Genomic DNA, 23,736 nt, shown 5'->3' on the forward strand with positions numbered 1-23,736 from the left:
CCTTTCCTTACAAGGAGTTTAGGTAATTTGCAAAGAAGCCTAATCCGCTGCTGTTTGAACTCACAGCTTTAAAATAGGTAAACCTGTCACCCTTCAAGTCTTGTCCTATAGATATGCATAAAACCTAGGACTCCTGAGTCCCATTTGTCTGCTCCAGTACCCTGTGACCCCACTTTTCACTTCTTCGGCAACAGACCACCTTCCACCACAATGAACAAGCCAGAATGGGCAGTTTAGGGACATGGAAAGTAGGGATCGAAAAAGACAGGCAAAAAAAATAGCCTAAGTTCCTGCCCTTGTGTTAAAAGATCTTTTGGGGGGATATAAGGCAAACCCAGGGTGTCCCCATCTGGGGCTGGTTCAAGGACCTTTTGTTAGCTTGGGTTCCTCACAGTCCTTGGATTTGCCGTCACTTTCCTTGATCTAAAACGAACAGTGATACGCCATCACAAACGTGGGGTTGGCTGGTCCCCTATCAACCTGGAGTGGGGTTTGCCCATAGATCACTCCAGGATGCTCTCAGTGCTGCTGTCCTGGAGCTGCTTTAAATAGATCGGGGACCCTTAGCTTCCAGTGGATTATTAGAAGGAGAGTTGTAGAGGTGTTCGAACGTATCCAACCGTGCAGTTAAACGTCAAGTAGGGCAAACATCCGGATAAAAAGGGAAATCATTACTTATGTTTTACAGGGATGAAGTGCAGGTCAAGTCAGCAGACAGGTTCATAGGGACAGCGAGTTCAAATCCAAAGGATTTATTTTTTTTCTTACGGCAAGCTCAACGGGATGAGAGATGTTATGGAAAGGAAGGCACTTTCTCCAGAAATAGGGTGCAACCTGCTTCTGAGGACCTCAAGTAATTCCAGAAAGAGTAATCTCTGACAGATGGTCTTTGAAGATACAGTCACTACAGCTTGTACTTTATAATCACTAAAATCCTTAGTAACAAATGGTGTTTCAGTTTTGATCAGAATCAACATTCTACACACTGCACAGCCGCCATCTATTGGAAACTTAAGGCTCTTTTTATGCGCAATAGAAAGTAAAGTTATTTTTATAGGATTTGCCCTAAATTTTATGCAACTGAGGGGAAAGTCTATCCCCAAATCCGAGGTCTTTAGGGGAGCTCCCCCTGTTGTTACATTTTTGGTAAAGAAAAGAAAATTTGATCCGATCCTTTTCTGTGGTGGCACCAGGCACTAACTGCTCTGTGCTTAAATAAGCTCTTAATAAGTATTACTTTTAGCCTGGATGAGGACGTCTCCCTTTCCTTTCCTTTCGATTTTCTCTGAAGAGTATGAAGGTTTGGGGGTTAAATTTTTATGCTCGATCTCTGTCATTGACCTGCCACCGGTCAAGAAAAAGAGCAGGCGCATTGTTAGTCTGTGTAGAGCGTATAGCCTACTCTGTAGATTCAGTTATTAAAGCTTATAGGTTGTGTTATTCCTTTTTAAAATTTATTTTCATCATTACTAAAGAGAGCCATCCCCTGGGTCCCACTATTTTCTTTGTTGTTGCTATTATTTGTATTATTATGAACCATTTATTAAATGCAGTAGTGAGCACAAAATCATCATTCCTGCACTGTCAGAGCTCATATTTTCAGGAAACAAAAATATTTTTTTTTTACATATAAAGTTTTTGGGCTGCGACCGCTCATAATTCTTTACCCTCAGATTCACTTATCCCACCCACTTGTAAATCTAAGGTACCTCACAAAGGACTTCCCAGAAGAGTTAGATTTTGAGAGAAATGCAAAAAAAGCCTGTGGAAAGATGGAAAAAGAAAGTGTCCCGAGAATGGAGTCACAATCAGATGGAGCAAACTCGGAATACGAAGGCGTGTGGGGAAAGGATGAATAGTTTGAGTTAGAGGGCAGATATTGATACAGCACAAATTGAAAATAAAGAAGCGTATGCTCCCCAAATTAGTTTAGAAGGTTCCAGAATTGTGGTTCAAGTTCCGTCTACTTGGTAAAGTTGCACTTATGGATGATCTCCATCATCCACAAACGTCACGTTTACTGAGCACTCAGAAAGGGCCAAATTGACTCTAAAATTCGTAGCAGGAATCGCAGTAGCAGAGTGATGGGGTCATGGAGTTGATGGTGGGGAAAGGAGTTTTTGAGGAGCAGAAGCTCCTCAGTTGTTGTCTGCCACACCAGTGTACCTGGCTTTGAGCAGTTCCTTGCCCTGTTCCCTGAACAAGCAAGTTGCCGTTTGGAGCTAGACATGACCCTGAGCTATCCTTCCCAACTCCCACGGGCATCAGCCCTTCCTCCTTCCCCCCCCTCAAACTCTCCAGTAGTTTTCCCAGTATCCAAGTTGGCCAGTTTAGTACTGCCCACACAGGCTGACACACTACCCTGGTTCACTTAGCAGATTATGGCAGTGTTGGATCTTCTGTCTCATTGTCGTTGGAAGACTCAACAGCGGCGGATGAATTTTAGTAGTAGTCTCCTGTTGTTCGTTTCGCCTAAATTCCTTCTGCGGGTTTGCTGAATAGATCTGGTAATCCCAAATTGGTGGGGCGTCGGGAAGTTGCCACCTGTTGCCGTTTGCTTTTCTGGTCCGCCCATTCCAGTCAGGAATTTTTATGTAGCCGCCATTCTGGTTAAGAAATTCTGGAGCTATTTGGAATTGGGACAGAAGACCACGTCTGTAGAAGCTCCATTTAGACATTGAAACTTTCGAGATGACGACCAAAACTCTGAGTGAGTATCGGTCTGTTGCTGTCAGTACCAACTTGTACTTCCCAAGCGCTTAGTACAGTGCTCTGCACACAGTAAGCGCTCAATAAATACGATTGATTGATTGAGTAACAAAACTTTAATCCATCAACTCCTACTGTTGTAGATGCTTCATTGAATGAAAATACGTACAAGGTATATTATCGGCAAAACACTATGAAAAGATTTTGAACTGTAGTACTGTAAAAATTTTTGCAAAGGCAATTACAAATGTAAAGAATAGAAAAAAAGTTGCTTCTACGTGCTAGGAGGCAGCGAGGATTAATGGAAAGAGCAAGAGGCAGTGGGAATCCTAAAACCTAAATTCTAACCTTAGTTCTTCCACTGGCCTGCTGGGAGATCTTGGGCAAGTCACTGAATCTCTCTGGGTCTTATTTTATCTGTAAAATGGAGATAGTATCTACTTTTCCCTACTTTACAGGTATGCTGTGGGGACAAACATGAGACGGGTAATTTGAGAGTGCTTTGAAAAACCAAAAGCGTTGTATAAAATACACAATATTGTCTTTGCGAGCTCAGTTCTCCCTGGTAGCCAGGGGAATATTTTGGAGGAAGCATTATCTTTTGCAAACCAGTGAACGCATTTCTGCGTACATTGCTGAAATGTATTCAGATTTTCCCTTGGTCCGGACAAGTCAGTACTTCTCTCACAGTATCAGACTTAACACCAGGGAATAAACTTAAGTTCTGGAAGAATTGGACCCAGCTTGGTGATGCAATAAATAACCACAATTCCAATTCCTTTAAATAGGTGTCTGAAGGAAGACCCTGCAACCATGTCTTTACTGCAGAGAAGTCTTGATCCAGAGAAAACTTTAGGACTGGTGGATGTACTTTATACAGCTGTTTTTGATGTAAACAGGTGGAAAGAAGGAAGGTACGTTCTGAGAAGCCGAAACACAAGATCCCATTTTACTTTAAAAACCAACCTTTGGGCTTTAGAGTTTGGCATCATTGACGTTCCGGTCTGCTCTTGGCGTTTGGTATTTTGACTGGAGAGTGGTGATATTTCAGAATCTCTAAAGACAAGCAAATGGAGACTGTCTTGTAGTACGCTGAAATTTCTTAAAGACTTAAAAACAAGCCTCAGTGAAAACAGATTTTGCTGGGCTTTTGAAACGCAGTCCAGAAAACTTAAAGATAACATTCCAAGCTCGGTTTGGCAACCAGATGTCCAGTCAGTTTCATAAAAGGCCAGGTAATAATTCGAGGCCTACGTTCCACTTATATTTACCCTTATTATCTCTGCCTTGTGTCCCAACATCTTCGGTCTTCCTCTGTCCTTTAAAATGCCCTCTTCCTGTTTGGCTTTCTAGTCCTAATGTTTTCCCTGGCCGAACCCGTACTCTGCTCTAATCGACTTTCTGGGGGCCAGGAACCTAATCTTCTGATTTGTGGTCTTGAAGGTCATTTTATTCCCCGCAGTTCTGTTGTGGCTATAAAACAGGGCTGAGAGCAGTGGGTGCACTTTAAAAAAAAATCACTTTTTCTGTTTACAGAAATTTAGGAGGAAATTGTGGCCTTTACTATGAGCTAAAAAGAGGAGTCAATAATTCCTGAGGTCTGTCAAACAGGAAAAGTTGGGCTTTATTGGTAAATGTTATATCTATTTCCTGCAGCTCTATTTTTGAAGCTATTTCTGACACATTTCCATTTAAAACAGAGAGCAAGCTCTGCCCTGTATTCAGATCCAACTTCAACGGGAAATTGGTGATTTTGGGAATCCAGTTGACATGCCATCTGGAAATGGAAACAAATCGTCAGGCGGCCTGCAGAAGACTTTCTCGAAACTGACTTCACGTTTTACAAAGAAAACTTCTTGTACCAGTTCAAACAACACTGCGAGCTACTCTATCCCAAATACACCGTCCAAAAACGTCTTCATAGCCAGCAGCTCAGAGGAGAGAGCTAAAATGCCCGGTAACCTGGACACAAGGTTACAGAGCATTCTGAACATTGGAAACTTCCCTCGGACTATTGACTCATCCCAGGCAGCCCAGAGCCCAAGCAATCAGTTGGTGAATGGCTTTCTCGTTGAAAGGCGGGAGAACTTCTTCAAAGGGGAGGAAAGCAAGGACGACAAAGGCATGAATTTGCCAACCGACCAAGAAATGCAGGAAGTCATAGACTTTCTGTCTGGCTTTAACATGGGCAAATCGCAGCAAGCTTCTCCGCTGGTGAACAGGCGGAACTCTGGGGCGTCTTCTTCGGCAGCCGAACAAAAATCGGGAGCAGCCCAGCCGCCGCCGCCGCCACAGTGTGTTTCTCATACCTCTTTGCATCCTTCTCAGCAAGGGTTGTCCCAGCAACAGCAACCCCAGAAACCGCAACAGCAACAGATGCAGTATTTCCAACATCTCCTCCAGCCCATTGGGCCTCAGCAACAGCAGGCCCGGGCGCCGGGAAAATGGCTGAACAGTTCCTCCCAGCAGCCAGCGCAGGCGGTCGGGGCTGGATTGCCTCCTCTCAGCCAGTGGAGTAGCCCCGGCCTTCCGGACCTGAGTTCTGATTTGTACAGCCTGGGGCTGGTGAGCAGCTACATGGACAACGTGATGTCGGAGATGTTGGGACAGAAACCGCAAGGGCCTAGGAATAATACGTGGCCCAACCGGGACCAAAGCGAGGGAGTCTTCGGGATGCTGGGAGAGATCCTGCCGTTCGACCCCGCAGGTACGTAGAGGGTGTTTGTCGTTGGACCGGTAGTGTTCCGCCCGGTTAATCAGGCCTTCGGTGAAGAACCGGTGAGTCGTCCGGCCTCGCGTAACCCCCTCCGCTGGCATGCTTGGCCTGGCCGTTCCCCAGCGGTGGACAGACGGGGTCGAAGGACCGACTGTCGCTGCCTACAGAGGGGCCAGACCCTCCTTGGCCAGTGTGCCCAAACCCTGTGTGCCCACTGAACCCCGTCTGCCCCTCTGCTCACCTCCAGCCATCCGAGGTGGTTGGGCTCTTTCCGACGCAACCCCCGCAGCCGTTCTCAGGCAGGCTGTCGGTCGCTCGTCCCTCCTTTACCCGCAGAACGCCTTGTTCTGAATTCCTTTCAGCTTGAGAAACATCCGATTTCCAAGTATTGCCGCTCACTGGTTTGGGGGGGTTTCCAGATGAACTGTGTAATCGGTGTACTTTTTAAATTGCTCCGTCTTGAAGTGGGGAAGAAAAGAATGCTAACTCCCGGGAAAGGTTTCCGTAGGCTGCTTTCAAAAGGAGATTTCCATTTCCATTGGAGGTAAAATGAATTGTCCTCCTTCGTCTTCCAAGATGCCGTTCCGGGGTTTCAGCGGTTGATAGACATTTGTTGTTTTGATGGACAAGAGGGTGTTTTCAGGAAGACTCAGGGGAAAGACTGCCTGACCCCCGCAGTTTTGGTGGGCAGCAAGCTGGAAAGGAAATTAACCTGTCAATCTGTCCTGAGGTGGTGATGCGCTACTTGAGTTAGTGTGGCCGTCAGCAGCTTTTTGCTGTCATTTACTAGTGAGACCAGGTTTGAAAGCTAGATCAATAATTGACATTTAGCTATCCTTATTTGGATTAGCAACCGGAAATCCTAGGGATATTGTTTAGAAATGGATTCCGGCCCCCTTTGTTGGAAGGCTAATTCGGTAATCCTAGCATTGTAGGATTACAAGTGGTCATCAACTTTCTCTCATACCCGACTTTACATTAGGAACACAATCATTCAGTGGTGTTTATTGAAGCACTTACTATGTGCAGAGCACTGTACTAAGTGCTTGGGAGAGTTCCAAACAACACTATTCCCATTGAAAGAGAATTTACCCAAATTTTAAAGCCTTCTAGCAGAGGAGTCATCCACCAACTCTCCCTGAGCAGCCCTTTCTTCTAACATTTAACAACCCTCATTGTCTGGAAGTTTTGGGGTTTTTATTATGTCTAACCAACTCTCTCAAGCTACATTTGAAACTCATTTTCCTCTTAGTGGAGATGGAGTACCTCTATTGTAGAAATCCTCCTTAAGGAACTAAGAAAAGAGCATTATTAAATTGCCCCTCAGCTCACTCTTCTCCAAGATGAAGAATCTTTTTTACTTAATTTTTATTCTGGTTCATCATCAGTGTGAGTCCCCCTGCGAATGTTCTCCCTGCAAATTCCTTATACCCGGTGTTTTCATTCATTCATTCATTCATTAAATCGTATTTTTTGAGTGCTTACTGTGTGCAGAGCACTGTACTAAGCGCTTGGAAAATACAAGTTGGCAACATACAGAGATGGTCCCTAACCAACAACGGGTTCACAGTCTAGAAGGGGGAGACAGACAACGAAACAAAACATGTGGACAGATGTCAAGTCGTCAGAACAAATAGAATTAAAGCTAAATGCACACCTTTAACAAAATAAATAGAACAGTAAATATGTACAAGTAAAATAGAGTAATAAATCTGTACAAACATATATGCAGGTGCTGTGGGGAGGGGAAGGAGGTAGGGTGGGGGGGGTGGGGAGGAGGAGGAGAGGAAAAAGGGGGCTCAGTCTAGGAAGGCTTCTTGGAGTAGGTGAGCTCTCAGTAGGGCTTTGAAGGGAGGAAGAGAGCTAGCTTGGCGGATGTGCGGAGGGAGGGCATTCCAGGCCAGGGGGAGGACGTGGGCCGGGGGTCGACGGCGGGACAGGCGAGAACGAGGCACAGTGAGGAGGTGAGAGGCAGAGGAGCGGAGGGTGCGGGCTGGGCTGCAGAAGGAGAGAAGGGAGGTGAGGTGGGAGGGGCGAGAGCCTTGAAGCCGAAAGTGAGGAGTTTTTGCTTGATGAATAGGTTGCCAGGCAGCCACTGGAGATTTTTGAGGAGGGGAGTGACGTGCCCAGAGCGTTTCTGCACAAAGATGACCCGGGCAGCAGCGTGAAGTGTAGGCTGAAGTGGGGAGAGACAGGAGGATGGGAGATCAGAGAGGAGGCTGATGCAGTAGTCCAGTCGGGATAAGATGAGAGATTGAACCAGCAAGGTAGCGGTTTGGATGGAGAGGAAAGGGCGGATCTTGGCAATGTTGTGGAGGTGAGACCGGCAGGTTTTGGTGACAGATTGGATGTGAGGGGTGAACGAGAGAGCGGAGTCGAGGATGACATGTGGAACCCAGACCTCAACATGAAATTCTTCTCAAGGCCTTACGAGTGTTTAATACAATGCATCTACGTTCTATTTATGTATGCTTCTTTTTTTCTAACTATGGCTGACTTGGAGTCTCGTTAGACCCTTGGATTTTTTTTTCCTCCTATCCATACAATACACATAGTCATTTCCTATCTTGGGCTGGGCAGTTTGATTTTCCTCTCCAATACTACTACCCTTCACAGGTCCCGTCTGAACTTGAAACGGCATCAGATTGCTTTTCCTGCATAGTAAGGATTTCCTCAGTATGATCCAAGGAGTAGGTCACCCAGAACTTGAGCGAGCCCGCTTTCCATTTCCTCATTAACGGACACGTTAATAACGAGGAATAAGGACCACCTCCGTAGTGTGAGGGTCCCCCCATGCCCAGCAGTCTCTGAGCCATTGATAGCCGCTCACTTTGTCTGACTTCAATACCGGCCTATCCTTATTTTCCAGTTATACATTTCCTTAATCCTGCGTGTTGCTTCCACAATGGTTCCTGACTACTAACTGCTTTTTATTGTTTGTCTTTTGTGGGATGACACGTTCAAGCTTAAAGGCTTAAGAGGGGATGGGGACAGGGGAAATAGCTGAATAAGTCAACCTCTGACTCGACTGATGGAGCTTCTTTTTCCATCCAGTTGGCTCGGACCCAGAATTTGCCCGGTACGTGGCTGGGGTCAGCCAGGCTATGCAACAGAAACGGCAAGCGCAGCAGGTCCGTCGCCCAAGCAACGCACGTAGCAACTGGCCTCTCCCTGACGATCCCCACCGAACCTGGCCTTTTCCCGACTATTTCACAGAAGGGTGAGTGAGGGGGGGTGTCAAGCAGTGGGATTTATTGTGTGCTTACTGTGAGCGGGACACTGAACCAGGCGCTTGGGGAAACGCACTACAAAGTATACCATCCCTTCCCATAAGGAGCTCAGAGTATACGGGGGGAGACAGACGTTAACATAGATTACGGAGAGCGTGGGTGTGGGGGACACAGCCTCAGATTTGGCACGACAGTGAGAAAAAGATTCAGAAACGATCTCTTACGCTTGGAGACCTCAGAATTGGACCCTCCCCTAGATTTATATTTACATTGTCCAGTTCGGTGCTAGGGGCTTTGTGCACATCCCCCCCCCCCCCGCCCCATCCCCCCGGGAATATTACAGAAAGACTTCAGGGGTAGTTGTTCGCGGCCCGGACAAGCTCAAAAAGCATCATCTGGACTGTATTTTTCTCATTTTTGGATTGCCATATTATACTTTTCATATTACCACACTAGAAATTAGATATAACCTGAAAAATTAGAAGTGTGACATGCTGAAAATGAAATGAAGACTACACGGTCACCAAGAACGATGGGACAGAGTTATACGGGTTACTCTATCATCATTTTAGACTACGGGAATGCTTCCACCTTTCTCAGCATATACCCTAAATACTGACCCGTAAAACAGATTAATTTTTATCTTAAAGCAATAGGAGCACCAAACTCTTCCTAATGTTTTTATTAAAATATAGATGGTGGTGCGCTCAAACAGGTTGCGTATCCTAGTTTTAAGAAACGCACTTGTAGTTCCCACTGCAACATCAAGATGTTGAATATACTGTATATACCAGCAGGGAATTTCCAAATGTCGGAAGCAACAGGTCAGCTTTCTTCAACGTAACTGACTAATGGCTTTCAGGCATCAGTAGCTAATACACATCAAATTCTGGCCCAAGTCTGTTGAATGGAAGTAGATCGGGAAGGGAAAAGCGATTCTTGCCCTGGGTTTATAGCCATCAGCCCGTGAAGTTGTCCGCGCGAACGTGTTGATTAATTTGTATCTCTTGGATTTCAGCGATGTCATGAACACTAGCTGGTCAGGTACTCAGGGAGACTCTGCCAGCTCAAGCGATGAGACGTCCTCCGCTAATGGAGACAGTCTGTTTTCCATGTTCTCAGGGCCAGACCTCGTTGCTGCTGTCAAGCAGAGAAGGTAAGCCAAGACCGATTCAGTCCAGAAGGGAAGCGGAGGGGTCAGAATGATTCTCCCTGGCCTTTTGGAAATCATTTTCTAAAATATTACTTTTATAGGGCTGATTTCCCCCCTAAGTGCCCTTTCACCCTGTGGTCAGACTTCTTTGGTCCAGAGAACAGCAAGCTTTAAGGTCAGGTGGGAGCACCGTGACACGATTGGGGTTAGTTGACAGGGTATCTGCCTTGGCTGCAAGGTGTCGGGAGCACCTTGGAGGACGGGAGGGACGGACCTGCTTAAAACGCAACCTGCCGCTACTCAGTCCTGCTCACCGAGCCCGTTATTTCTAACCCAAAGGCCGCATGGGCGTTCTGGGCTCCTGCCCTAGAGCACCCTTCTTCGTAAGCACTCAATAAATACGATGGATGATGACCTGGCCGGCTACCCTTTGGGAGACAGGTCTTCCTAGGCACGTGCCCAGTTATTGAACATCCCCGTGGGCCTTCCTCTCCCGCCCAAACTAGCCGGCGGTCCGGGGAATGGAAACATGAAAGGGTGGGAGGAGGACCCGACCTGCCTCCCGGGATTTGTTCAGGGTCGAAAGGGGACCCGCGTGGATGAGGTGAAAAGAGGCTGAGTCCGTCCCCCCCGACCGTCTGTATGCAAACCTGTGGGGCCTAGTTCATTCATTCATTCAATCGTATTCATTGAGCGCTTACTGCGTGCAGAGCACTGTACTAAGTGCTTGGGAAGTACAAGTCGGGAACACAAGTTGGTTGCCAGTCACTCATTCAGTACGATTTTTTCTCTCAGTTCTGCAAATTCTACCCCTTGGATCACCGGGGTGGAGAGGGTAACAGGCTGTGGCTAGACTGGCGGATAATTTCAGATCAGAGTTAACCCAATAGAAATAGAAAAATCCAAGTTTACCGAAAGCAATCTGAAAGCGATGGGCCACCCCGAGGGAGGCATTTAAGTTTGAGAGAAGAGCTGTGGCCGGTCTCTTCTGAGAAGCAGTGTGGGCTAATGGAAAGAGTACGCTCCTGGGGGTGGTCTGAGAACCTGGGTTTGAATCCTAGCTCTGTCACTTGCCTGCTGTGTGACCTTGGGCAAGTCACTTAACTTCTCTGTGCCTGTTTCCTTATTTGTGAAATGGGGATTACATTTAATTCCCTCCCTGTTAGACTGTGAGCCCCATGTGGGAAAGGGACTGTGTCTACTCTGATAATCTTGTATCCACCCTAGTGCTTAGTACATACTATATGTTGCCAACTTGTACTTCCCAAGCGCTTAGTACAGTGCTCTGCACACAGTAAGCGCTCAATAAATACGATTGATGATGATACTAAGAGCCTAACGGGGGGAAAAGAACCCAACAACACAAGTGCTTGCTAGGTGCAAGACTCTTAAGATAATAAAAGAGCAAATTAAGAGCAGGTCCTTGGCCAGCAAAAGTGCTACAGTTTAAATGAGGGCAGTTCACCTGCAAGCAAGGGTAGTTCACTGTCACCTCCGTTTTAAACAGCCAAAAAGTTGGAAGAGCCGTTTTTCGACTTCCCCCTGCCCTGGGGGTGAGGCTTGACTCCTGTGGCGCTTGATGGGAAGGGGAGGCCGGTCCTTTGCCAATCCCTGGGGTCCCGGGAGCAAGGACAGCACTAGGGGAGAAGATAAATTGCGGGGAACGAGTGAATGAAGGGGAATTACAAACCCAAGTCCTCGTGTACACTCTTGTTTAAAGAAACCCTTTATTTATTTACTCTATTTAATTTATTTGTACATATCTATTCTATTTTGTTAGCATGTTTGGTTTTGTTCTCTGTCTCCCCCTTTTAGACTGTGAGCCCACTGTTGGGTAGGGACTGTCTCTATGTTGCCAATTTGTACTTCCCAAGCGCTTAGTACAGTGCTCTGCACACAGTAAGCGCTCAATAAATACGATTGATGATGATGATGATGATGAAGTGTAGCTATCCCTTCGCTTCTCTCAGCTCCGCAAGGGCCTTCTACAGCGGCCGGCCTGCATTTCCTCCCAGAGTCATCGAAGGGTACCCGTCTCTTCATTGTAAAATCTCACCTGGAGCTCCTCAAGGAGTTAGACTATAATGTCGCAGTTCAAATTCAGCCAAGGCATTGCTGCTGACTCCGCCCTCTCGAAGCGCTGTCTCTAGGAAATTGACATGGCCACACCGAGTTAGTCTTCCGTCTGTGTGGAGGAAGAAAATACAGAAACAGTTTAGCGGCTCCGTGCCCCCTGACCTCATGACAAAGCACTGGCTATGGTCTAAAGTCACCTAGTGAATCCACGGTTGAAGGGGGAATCTTCCGTCTTTATAGTGACCCCTTCTAGTCCCATTGAGGCAGTATATCTTTGTTGCCTTCCTGGCACAGATAGGCATATACAGCTGCTACTGAAAAGCAGAGCCTTGCGCATTGGGCTGTCCTAATCCCCACCAAAGGGAAGTCCCGGGAAGACACGTAATTGCAAAGTGTGACGGAGTGTTGTTTTTTCCCTCCCGACAGAAAACACAGTAGCGGCGAGCAGGAGACTGGCACGTTACCCTCCCCACCGCTTCTTACCACGGTAGATGACCTTAGTCAGGTATGGTTGCAAGTACTCTCTTTTGTCTTAAAGTTTTTCTCTCATCTAATTCCTTGTGGAAGTTTTACGAAGGGATATCTTTGGGGGAGATTCCAAAGCTAAGCTCATATCTCACTTAACTGTGGTCCAAATCTTGCCTTCCTGTTTTTATTTTAAATAAACTAGAAGTGGCTATTTGAGTGCCTAATAGGGGAAGACGTCAATCGGAGAAGGTTGTCACTTAGGCCCCCCCCCCAAGAGTGATGCATTTGTTTTAACCAGATGTATTCAGGAAAACCTGATCCCAGTCTTAAATTGTTTCAGCTGTGCAATCCTGATCAGCAGGCTTCTGTTCGGATTAGGTGAGCTATTGAGCAAAACGTGTTACACTGAACAGTGGGCCGCGGTAGCCGGTTTTGCAGCAGTCATGAGAAAACGTAGCTTTTTATCAGATCTTACCCGGTTTGAGTCCTTAGGAGGCTGTCCTCTTAGTCCACGGCCATGGTGCTTTAAGCAACTGGAGTAGTTCTCTCCAACCTATGTAACCTCAGTGATCTGCAACCACCATCCAATCTGCACACTTCTCTAACCCCAGCCTACTCTCTGTACCTTGATCTCACCTATCTCACCACACACCCCTGGCCCACATCCTTTCTGCGGCCTGCGACACCCTCCCCACCTTCAGACCCTTCCGAAAAAAATCACATCTCCTCCGAGGGGCCTTCCCTACCTAAGCCCTCATTTCCTCCATCTTCCCCGCCCTCTCTATTGCTCGTGTATATGGCTGCGTACCCCTTTAGCACCTTGCCATGAGCACCCCAGCCCCGCAGCATTCGCGTACACATCCTTTTAATGCCTGGCCTAACGGCAGGGCATGGTGCTGCTATTCCAAGGAAACAAAGAAGTCAGGGTCTTGGATCTTCTAAGAGTTCTTGATCTAGAGAAGCAGCGTGGCTCAGTGGAATGAGCACGGACTTTGGAGTCAGAGGTCATGGGTTCAAATCCCGGCTCCGCCAATTGTCAGCTGTGTGACTTCGGGCAAGTCACTTCACTTCTCTGGGCCTCAGTTCCCTCATCTGGAAAATGGGGATGAAGACTGTGAGCCCCCTGTGGGACAACCTCATCACCTTGTAACCTTCCTAGCGCTTAGAACAGTGCTTTGCACATAGTAAGTGCTTAATAAATGTCATTATTATTATTATTATAGTCCTTGTATAACCGTATTATACTTTCCAAGCACTTAATTTGACTTAACCGGCCCGCTATTCCCCATTTAGATCTGGGCGTCTGTTTATGGCTGGACGTTTGACGTGAAGTGCACCTCATGGGCTGCTGGGACTAGCCGTCTACGAATCCCAGCAATCTGTTCTCCCTTAGGCGGTGAGCCTCCTGTCAGACAGGGATTTTGTCTAAAATTTTCTTGCATCTGCCCCAGCGCTGAAGTACAGCGCTTGACACACCCGGAGCACTTAACAAGTACTACCATCAATATCATTATTATTAGATGCAATGTCACCAGAGCAAAAATAATTCCCGTCTTACATGGGGCTCTTTACCTATCTTACCCCCATTTTGCAAATGAGCAAACTGAGGCACAAGGAGGGTAAGTGATTTGCCCAGGGTCTTACAGCGGACCGGGGAAGAGCTGGGACCAGAACCCAGGTTTCCTGACTCAGTCTCTTCCCTCTCCAACCGTTTTAGTAATGAGGCTGAGGGTCAAGAGACCTAAATCTAAGACCAGGCTCCGAAAACAGGTGGGGGGAAAGAACGGGTGACTAGTGTCTTTAAAGACCTTAGCACAAACCAGGAATAGGCCGGTATAAAGTTGTTTTCTCTGTAACAAGTTCATTTCAGTCCATTTCTTCGTGGTTTCTGAGCAAAGCTCAGTTTGGTCAGCAGACCTGTAGGAGTGTGCAGTGTTCTCAGATCAATCTTGGCACATTTAGCTACCCGCTGACCGCGTCGCCTTTCAGCGGATGTCAAAATGCCGTCCAGAGAGCCTTCAGGGGGAGAAAGGACAGGGGAAAAAAAATCCGCAGGAAGCCTGTGAATAGCTAATGGCTTTTGAGCAGCGCGGCATTTTCTAACAAAGGGCACCACAGAGAACTCCCTCAATGGACAAAGACGAATTCCAGAAATGAACTGGGTGTTTTGCCAACCACACGCGTGGCAGGCCCTCCGTTTGTCCAGGCCTCTCGTTACGTACTCCTCTCGGGGCAGGAAAATACATACTGTTCCCCGGGCGGCTGGGCGTCATCTCAATAAAGGAACGGCAGAAGCTCACGGACGGGCATAACACCCAGTCTGCCGCCTGTTTTTTCAAAGTTCGGCGGGTGCAAAACCAAAGATTGAACTTCCTTTTTTTTCCTTTTCGTCTTAGCAGGAGAATAAAACCAAAACCTGGCCTCCGAAGGCTCCCTGGCAGCATTCTTCACCCCTCCCCAACACGCTGCCCGCTCAGAGTTCGTGTTTGTATCAGATGACCAACCCTGTCAGCCAGTGGAGTGACACGATGCAGATTTTACAGTCACCGGTTTGGTCTACGGCCAGCGACTGTACTCCATCGACAGGGATTTCCTCCACTTTTGCCTATGCCCAGCAGCAGCAGCAGTCACAGCAGGCGGCCTCCCAGCACAAAGCGATGAACAAGGGCTTTAAATCTTTCCCGGTCAAACACGAACGCAGACCATCTTACCTGCATCAGTACTAGTTGGAGCGATGTGAGACGGGGCCAACCAGTCTTAGAAGCGGGGCGTGATGGCCACGTCACAGTTGTTCATCAAACCAAATCCTGATTATTTGGTGATCTCAAAAGGGAGTCAGCGGCCACCTGGTAATGCTAGACTTCTTCCTTCTGTTCCGGAGCGTTGAGCAAACAGGGCCAATAGGTTTGTCGGGTGCAGTCCAAACTGTGATGTACATTGAAATGCTTTTACGATGTGTATATTACCTTTCCTTTCAAAACCTTTTTTTAAATCTTGCTAAGAGGACTACCCTACGAAACACTGTATTTTATAGCTATTTTTTCATATAGAGCTAGAGTTAGAACATCGCCTCCCTAAAATGCATTTACTATTTTTGAAACAACAGACGTAGTGGTCTGAGGTTTGCTCAACGATGATCCTCTTCAGTTTATAGCTGACAACCTGTAAAAATCTTTCTACTCCAACGGAAACAGCTTGTGGCCGTTTGTTTTTGGTTTTTCCGGGTTTTTTTTTGTTTTTCCACTGGAGTGAGAGGCAGCACTTTTGAGGTACCGCACAAATGAGCGGGGTCCAGCGATGTTGCCAAACCAGCAGCCCACACTGAAGCGATGAAACCTTTTGCCTCCTCGTAAATACCGCTCGGCTGGGTACCTCCCAAGTGCATTTGAAATGGTTCTGCTTCGGCCCCTGGAAATAGGTCTCTCCATTTGGAGAAGAGAGAAAGCTGACTTTTCAAACGCACCGGTTTGCTATTTCTACATTTGGCCAAAGGCAGTAGCCACCTAGTGCCCCTGATTTGGGAGAAAGACTCCTTGGATATTTTAATGTCTTATTTCAAATGCCTAGTTAGGGTAAAAAGCGGTGAGCTGGCTCAAAAAAGGGGGTAGGAATTAGTTGGAAGGAATGCTATTTTTTTTTTTTAAAGAAAGGAAGATAAGCAATTTTTTTTCAGTTAAATGTGCCATTAAAGAAACGCAGCCTGTGGAGTTAGAAATATTCTTCCAACCAAAGTGGATCCAGGAAAGTGAATGGTGCTTACATTCAACTACAATGGTAAATATAGATGTATAGTTATCCCATTGTATATTGAGGTTACAGAAGATTCTTTATATAAAGCTTATTTAAATTTTCATATTCATCTTTAAAAGAGTCTAAAATCCACCGTATTTTCTGGTATAAAAGTTTTGACAGTATTAATCTTATTTTTGTATTTTCTTAAAATCATTATACCATTTTAATATATGTTAACTTCTAGCAGAGTGGGTTATTAGTTTTAACGCCTTATAAACTTTTTTTCAGCAAAATGGTAATAGCACATGTGTTTCCATTTTTCTACAGACATAAGCAGATGTATTTAAGGATACCAAAAAAAAAAAACACAACAAAAAACAAAAACACTAAGAGAAATACTTGGAGTGACTCAGCCCTCCCTCACCGCCCCTTCCCTCCCCGCTTACGTGGTGCCAGATTAAGTTGCAGGCTTGGGAGATTCCCTTTTGTGCTGTTTGAGGATGCCAGTGTTGCCTGTATTTATGAATATTGTCCCCCATGTTTTCCCAAACTCACACCATGTTTACAGAGAACTGTTTGCTGTACATACTTTTTACCGTAATGTGCTTTGCCCAGTCGACGTCCGGCTTCCGTCCGTGTGAGTCGTCACGGTGTTCCGTAGTAACTTTAATTCCGCTGAAGATGTTAGTGGCTGTTTGGCTTGACAAATGGTTTTCAGTTTCCAGAAGTTGCTGTTAATGATGCCCTGAATCCGAAGTTCTGTTGCACTGAAATTATTAGCTATTTACCAATCCCCCCTCAAAAAAAAAACAAAAACCAACCCCCCAAATTATGTATGTTTATTTTCAATCTTATCCTCCGACCCAAGTGCCAATATCCTATTACATTTCCAACGCATCTGTGTTCCACCGAACCGTTTTCCAAACCGAATGAGTGAACTGTGGAAACTGGATTAAACCACTTGCGTAATATGTCTGCCGTCTGACCATGTAGGTGCTACGTTCTTCGCTTCCACCTGTTCTGAACACTGGTAATTTCAAGTGTTGCACTTGGCAAAACGAGTCTCGCCAGAAAATCTGTTTGTCATTGGACACTGCCAAGTGCAAGGGTTTGGTGCTTAGTTAACTTGCCCTGATCGCAGTGCTTCTTGTGAATAGTTAAGTTGCTTCTGAACTGGAACTGTACATTTTGTATTTTACTTATCAAGCACCTGTAAGTAAAATAACTATTGGCTTTATTAAAGGTATACATTTAATAGTACGTTATTGCTTGACTGAAAGTGATGGGTTGCATTTAGTCTGGCCACCTTCTTAAATCCATTCAGCCCAGTCTCCCCGTAAGGCAAGAAGTAGCGCCGATAACGCAAACGGGGGAAAGCTTCCTCTTCCCAGAAATGAGCCAGATCCACCCATCGTCTCGTGAATTTGCCGAAGAGGGAGGTTGGGCCTGCCTCCCTCCTCCCTCTGATCCAGATCTATCTACTACTGTCCCTTTTGTGTGACTCCAGCACGGCGGCTGCCCCTTCTGCCTCCTCCCAGCCCTCCACCCTCCCCTTTCCCCCCTGATTTTGTGGGCGAAGGGAAAGGTGGCAATTTAGGTCTGCAGTGGCAACGTCCGTTACGTTTGAGCCTTCTTGGAAAAGAAAAACGGGGGTTCCAGTTTGGGGTTCGAGGAGAGGGTCCAGGAAAGAGGGGAAACCGTGGTAAACTAGGGAGGGGTGGGATTATCTCAAAGTAGTTGGACCAGAAAGAGTGAACAGTAACTTCAGAGGCTCCGTCTCCCCGGGGTGACCCTTATCTCCAGTGAAAAGAAGAGCCACAAACCAAAGACCGTGGTTAATGGTGAGTAGGAGAGCTGGGAGCAGCGCTGGGGCTGAGCCCGTGTTGGTGACAGGAGGAGCAATAAATCGCCAGTGGTAGTTTGGTTTGGCCATCCCCGAAATCGAACAAGAGTTGTATTGCTACCGGTCTGATGGAGTCTCATTTCCTCTTGCCTGGATGGTGACAGGACCCCTCGGAGATATTTCACTGAAGGCGGTGCACTCTCCCCCGTGCTACATTTTTAAATTCTAATTCACGAGGCCCTTTCTCCGTAAGGGCATCAACCGGCGGTACTCGAGTGCTTGCCGTACAAGACATCATGAAGGTCTGCCGACAAAGGATGTAGGTTGAGCTTCTCTTCTTAAAACTACCATCTGACCCACTCCCCCGCAGCCCACGGCAACGCAGCTGGCCACCTTCAAATTGGAGAAGAATTAGCGGCGTCAGTACATCGGGGGAAACTGACCTTTTTCCTTTCTCCCTCCTGCTTAAGGCTGGGAGTCCCATGGGGGACGAGGATTGGGTCTGACCTGATTAACTTGTATCTGCTCTGGCGCTTAGCGTTGGACGCACAGTAAGCCCTTAACGGATAACCGTCATTCGTTTTCTATTTAGGAAACCTGAAAGGTGAGTAATGAATTAAAGGAACGGAAAACCCGACAAGGAACACTTCTCTGCGGATGGTGAAATCTTATTTTAACTTTACTTCAAACTAATGGTGGACTTTTAAGAGCTTGTGTTTTAGAGAGGATCCTTCGTGCTGCTGTTACAGGTAAAAAGCAGGTTTCTAGATCCTCAGGAAGGAGTGAAGCCAACTTGTTGCCACCTTGTACTTCCCAAGCGCTTAGTACAGTGCTCTGCACACAGTAAGCGCTCAATAAATACGATTGATTGATTGATTGATTGAAGCAGCATGGGCTAGTGGGTAGGCCCTAAGAGTCAGAAGGACTGTAAGCCCACTGTTGGGTAGGGACTGTCTCTATATGTTGCCAATTTGTACTTCCCAAGCGCTTGGTACAGTGCTCTGCACATAGTAAGCACTCAATAAATACGATTGATGATGATGATGATGATGACCTGGGTTCTAATTCTGCTCCACCACTTGTCTGCTGTGTGACAGTGAGGCCCAGAGAAGTGAAGTGCTTTGCCCAGTTACCTCATAGTAATGATAATAATAATAATGGCATTTATTAAGCGCTTACTATGTGCAAAGCACTGTTCTAAGCGCTGGAGAGGTTACAAGGTGAACAGGTTGCCCCATGAGGGGCTCACAGTCTTAATCCCCATTTTACAGATGAGGTAACTGAGGCCCAGAGAATCGATCATATTTATTGAGCGCTTACTGTGTGCAGAGCACTGGACTAAGCGCTTGGGAAGTACAAGTTGGCAACATATAGAGACAGTCCCTATCAATCAATCAATCGTATTTATTGAGCGCTTACTGTGTGCAGAGCACTGTACTAAGCGCTTGGGAAGTACAAGATGGCAACATAGTCCCTACCCAACAGTGGGCTCACAGTCTAAAAAGAGAAATTAAGTGACTTGCCCAAAGTCACACAGCTGACAATTGGCGGAGCTGGGATTTGAACCCATGACCTCCGACTCCAAAGCCCGGGCTCTTTCCCCTGAGCCACGCTACCTCATCTGTAAAATGGGGATTAAGACTGTGAGCCCTTTGTGGGACAGGGACTGTGTCCAACCTGATGAACAAGTTACATTAAACACATATTAAGCACTTAAATACCATAAAAAAAAGTTCCCAGAAATATAGGAAGGTTAAAAGCAAGGCAGAGAATTCGAGCCAAATTGTTTTCTTTGTCATACTCTGCGCTGCCTGCTGTCCAAGTCAGTGAAATGCAATACTTCCAAAAATCAACGGCTTTAAAATAAGGCCTTGTTAATAATAACAATAATAATAATAGCATTTATTAAGCGCTTACTATGTGCAAAGCACTGTTCTAAGCGCTGGGGAGGTTACAAGGCGATCAGGTTGTCCCACGGGGGGCTCACAGTCTTAATCCGCATTTTACAGATGAGGTAACTGCGGCCCAGAGAAGTTCAGTGACTTGCCCAAAGTCACACAGCTGACAATTGGCGGAGCCGGGATTCGAACCCACGAACTCTGACTCCAAAGCCTGTGCTCTTTCCACTGAGCCACGCTGCTTCCCCAGTGACAGTTTGAGGTTTTTATTTGGGGGACAACTGAGTCAAAATTGGATTGAAGCTTCAAGTCGGATCGAGCTCTTATTTTTACGTTTCCCCTACAGTCTCTGTATGAGACCCGTTTCTTCTATATTATTTCTTTTCCAGCATTTCCAAGAGCCAACCAAACATTTGCCATAATCCTGCAATCTGTGACATCAGGGAACCGTGAAGGGCAGTCCGCTTGATTTAGGGCAGTGGGCCCAAATTTAACAATATCCATGTCTTGGGGTTGGAGGTGAGAGTTTTTACTGGAGCAAGAAGAATGATGATCCTCCCACTATAGAAATTCCAGACTTTTTAGGGGGGGGGGAGGGAGTTTAATAAAAGAAAAAACAGACATTTGAGGACATCAATAAATTTGGATGATCCTGACAATGAAAATATTAACTACGCGACCCCCCGAGCGAGAGCTCACCTCCTCCAGGAGGCCTTCCCAGACTGAGCCCCTTCCTTCCTCTCCCCCTCGTCCCCCACTCCATCCCCCCATCTTACCTCCTTCCCTTCCCCACAGCACCTGTATATATGTTTGTACATATTTATTACTCTATTTTACTTGTACATATCTATTCTACTTATTTTATTTTGTTAGTATGTTTGGTTTTGTTCTCTGTCTCCCCTTTCAGACTGTGAGCCCACTGTTGGGTAGGGACTGTCTCTATATATTGCCAATTTGTACTTCCCAAGCACTTAGTACAGTGCTCTGCACATAGTAAGCGCTCAATAAATACGATTGATGATGATTACAATTTTCAAGTGAGCTAAAACAACTTTTGTGTGGCCAGCAGTCCAACTAGGTTGGATGGGTGAAATGATTAAGAATTGGACCTCCAAAAAATAGGTTCCACTTCAGGTAGTCAAAAAAACAATGAAACTTTCAGGTTTCATCTTAACTTGTAAGAAGGTCCCAGGACTAAAGATCTAGAGAAACTGGAAGGAGTCACACATACCGAGATCGAATCCAGGCCTCGACCTCCCTCTCGCTCCCTGCTCCAGTAGCAGGTGTCACTCCAGTCCCTGGACTCAAAGCTGCTGGTTTTGGGGTTCTCCCGGTGGGGAGCAAAACCCCAAGACAGAAAAGGAGAAGCAGCATGTTGTAGTTGATAAATAGAACAGTGCTTTGCACATAGTAAGCACTTAAATACCATCATTATTATCATTATTATTATAAATCACAGGCCTGTGAGCCAAAAGGTGATGGGTTCTAATCCCTGCTCTACCACTTGACTGTTGTGTGACCTTAGGCAAGTCACTTTTCTGTGCCTCATCTGTAAAAAAATAGGGATTAAGAGTGTGCACCCCATGTGGGACAGGGACTGATTAATTTGTATCTACCTCAGTGCTTAGAACTGTGCGTGGCACAAAGTAGGCATTTAACAAATACTATAATTATTATTATTCTTAGAACTGTGCATGGCCCACAGTAGGCATTTAACAAACACTATAATTATTATTATTCTTAGTTCTGTGGAAGCCAGAGAGAAAGGAGAGTTTCCTCGTAACAGGCCAAAGCTGCTGCTCGGTTGGCAGCACACGCTCCATCCCTTTCCACCCAACCTCTCTAGAAACGATTTCCAAGAAATTTTGCCGTCATCTGCCGCGATGATACTTAGACGGGGTATACAGTAATGCTTAGCAAGCGCTTAGTACAGTGCTCTGCACACAGTAAGCGCTCAATAAATACGATTGATTAACTGCCAGCTGAACGAGGGCCCCTCTATAGGCTCCGAGGGTGGCTTCTAACCTGTTAAAAAGTGCTTGGAACTGTGCGTGGCCCACAGTAGGCATTTAACAAATACTATAATTATTATTATTCTTAGGTCTGTGGAAGCCAGAGAGAAAGGAGAGTTTCCTCAAAACAGGCCAAAGCTGCTGCCCGGTTGGCAGCACGCGCTCCGTCCCTTTCCACCCAACCTCTCTGGAAACGATTTCCAAGAAATTTTGCCGTCATCTGCCGCGATGATACTTAGACGGGGTATACAGTAATGCTTAAATGCTTAGCAAGCGCTTAGTACAGTGCTCTGCACACAGTAAGCGCTCAATAAATACGATTAACTGCCAGCTGAACGAGGGCCCCTCTGTAGGCTCCTAGGGTGGCTTCTAACCTGTTAGAGTTGTTTGAAACCCACCTTGCCGTCTCCAAGGAATAACGTGGAGATAGTAAGCGCACATAGTAAGCGCTTAACAAATACCACCATTATTATTATTATACTGTACGCTCCCAAGTGCTTAGTACAGTACGTGGAATGTTTGAATATTAACTTACGAGGCACTTGTTTGCTGTTGGTTTCCTCATCGTGCCTCTGCGGTAGAACAATCTAGAGAGCAGAGCAGCCCAGCCCTGGGATCTAGGAAGAAACCAATCGATTCAGAACAAAGTTTTAGTAAAATTCCCCTAAATACACCATCTCCTCGTGGACAGGGAATGCTAGACTGTAAGTACGTTGCGGGTAGGGAATGACTCTGCCTATTGTTATATTGTCTGCCTATTGTTATCCCACGTGGTAAGCACCCAATTTTGGTTTTTTAACGGTATTTGTTAAGCTCTTTATTATTTGCCCGGCACTGTACTAAGCACTGGGCGTGATTCATTCAATCATATTTATTGAGCGCATACTGTGTGCAGAGCACTCTGCTAAGCGCTTGGGAACTACAGGTTGGCAACACATAGAGACAGTCCCTACCCAAAAACGGGCACAAGTCTAGAAGGGGATGCAAGAAAAGTAGGTTGGGCAAAGTCCCTGTCCCCTTCCCCCCAGCACCTGTATATATGTATATATATTTGTACATATTTATTACTCTATTTATCTATTTATCTTACTTGTACATACATATCTACTCTATCTATTTTATTTTGTTAGTATGTTTGGTTTTGTTCTCTGTCTCCCCCTTTTAGACTGTGAGCCCACTGTTGGGTAGGGACTGTCTCTATATGTTGCCAACTTGTACTTCCCAAGCGCTTAGTACAGTGCTCTGCACACAGTAAGCGCTCAGTAAATATGATTGATTGATTGATTGATTGATATTGTACTCTCCCAAGCACTTAGTACAGTGCTCTGCACGCAGTAAGTGCTCAATAAATATGACTGAATGAACGACCTCTGTTACGGGAAGCAGCATGGTTCAGTGGAAAGAGCGCGGGCTTGGGAGTCAGAGGTCATGGGTTCGAATCCCGCTCTGCCACTTGTCAGCTGTGTGACCTTGGGCAAGCCACTTAACTCTGTGCCTCAGTTGCCTCATCTGTAAAATGGGGATTAAGACTATGAGCCCCACTTGGGACAACCTGATCACCTTGTATCCCCCCCCAGCACTTAGAACAGTGTTTTGCACATAGTAAGCACTTAATACCACCACCATTATTATTATTATTATTGTACTGTACTCTCCCAAGCGCTTAGTACAGGGCTTTGCGCATAGTAAGTGCTCAATAAATACCATTGATTGGATAGGTGAACTAAGTGGACTAGTGTCGGGGAAGCCAAAGCCAGTTTTACCTAACCGAAAGAAAAAAACATAAGCCAATTTTACAAGTTTTAAATACCACTGATTGGATAGGTGAACTAAGTGGACTAGTGTCAGGGAAGCCAAAGCCAGTTTTACTTAACCGAAAGAAAAAAACGTAAGCCAATT

General features: G+C 46.1%; 1 protein-coding gene across 3 annotated transcripts in view; it reads left to right on the forward strand.

The window, feature by feature from the left end:
• The window catches only part of GARRE1 (granule associated Rac and RHOG effector 1), an 85,561-nt gene extending 70,483 nt beyond the window's left edge, over nucleotides 1-15,078 (forward strand). For 2 of the 3 annotated variants that reach the window (XM_038753386.1, XM_038753385.1), the window contains 6 exons: nucleotides 3,498-3,623; nucleotides 4,410-5,416; nucleotides 8,480-8,645; nucleotides 9,674-9,811; nucleotides 12,311-12,389; nucleotides 14,749-15,078. In XM_038753386.1, coding sequence (XP_038609314.1) covers nucleotides 3,498-3,623; nucleotides 4,410-5,416; nucleotides 8,480-8,645; nucleotides 9,674-9,811; nucleotides 12,311-12,389; nucleotides 14,749-15,078 — 1,846 coding nt within the window. The remainder of the gene's footprint in view (nucleotides 1-3,497; nucleotides 3,624-4,409; nucleotides 5,417-8,479; nucleotides 8,646-9,673; nucleotides 9,812-12,310; nucleotides 12,390-14,748) is intronic. The other variant, XM_038753387.1, reaches the window with a different exon arrangement.
• The last annotated feature ends 8,658 nt before the right edge of the window (nucleotides 15,079-23,736 follow it).

Source organism: Tachyglossus aculeatus, chromosome 11, assembly GCF_015852505.1.
Source record: "Tachyglossus aculeatus isolate mTacAcu1 chromosome 11, mTacAcu1.pri, whole genome shotgun sequence".
Taxonomy (NCBI): Eukaryota; Metazoa; Chordata; class Mammalia; order Monotremata; family Tachyglossidae; genus Tachyglossus; species Tachyglossus aculeatus.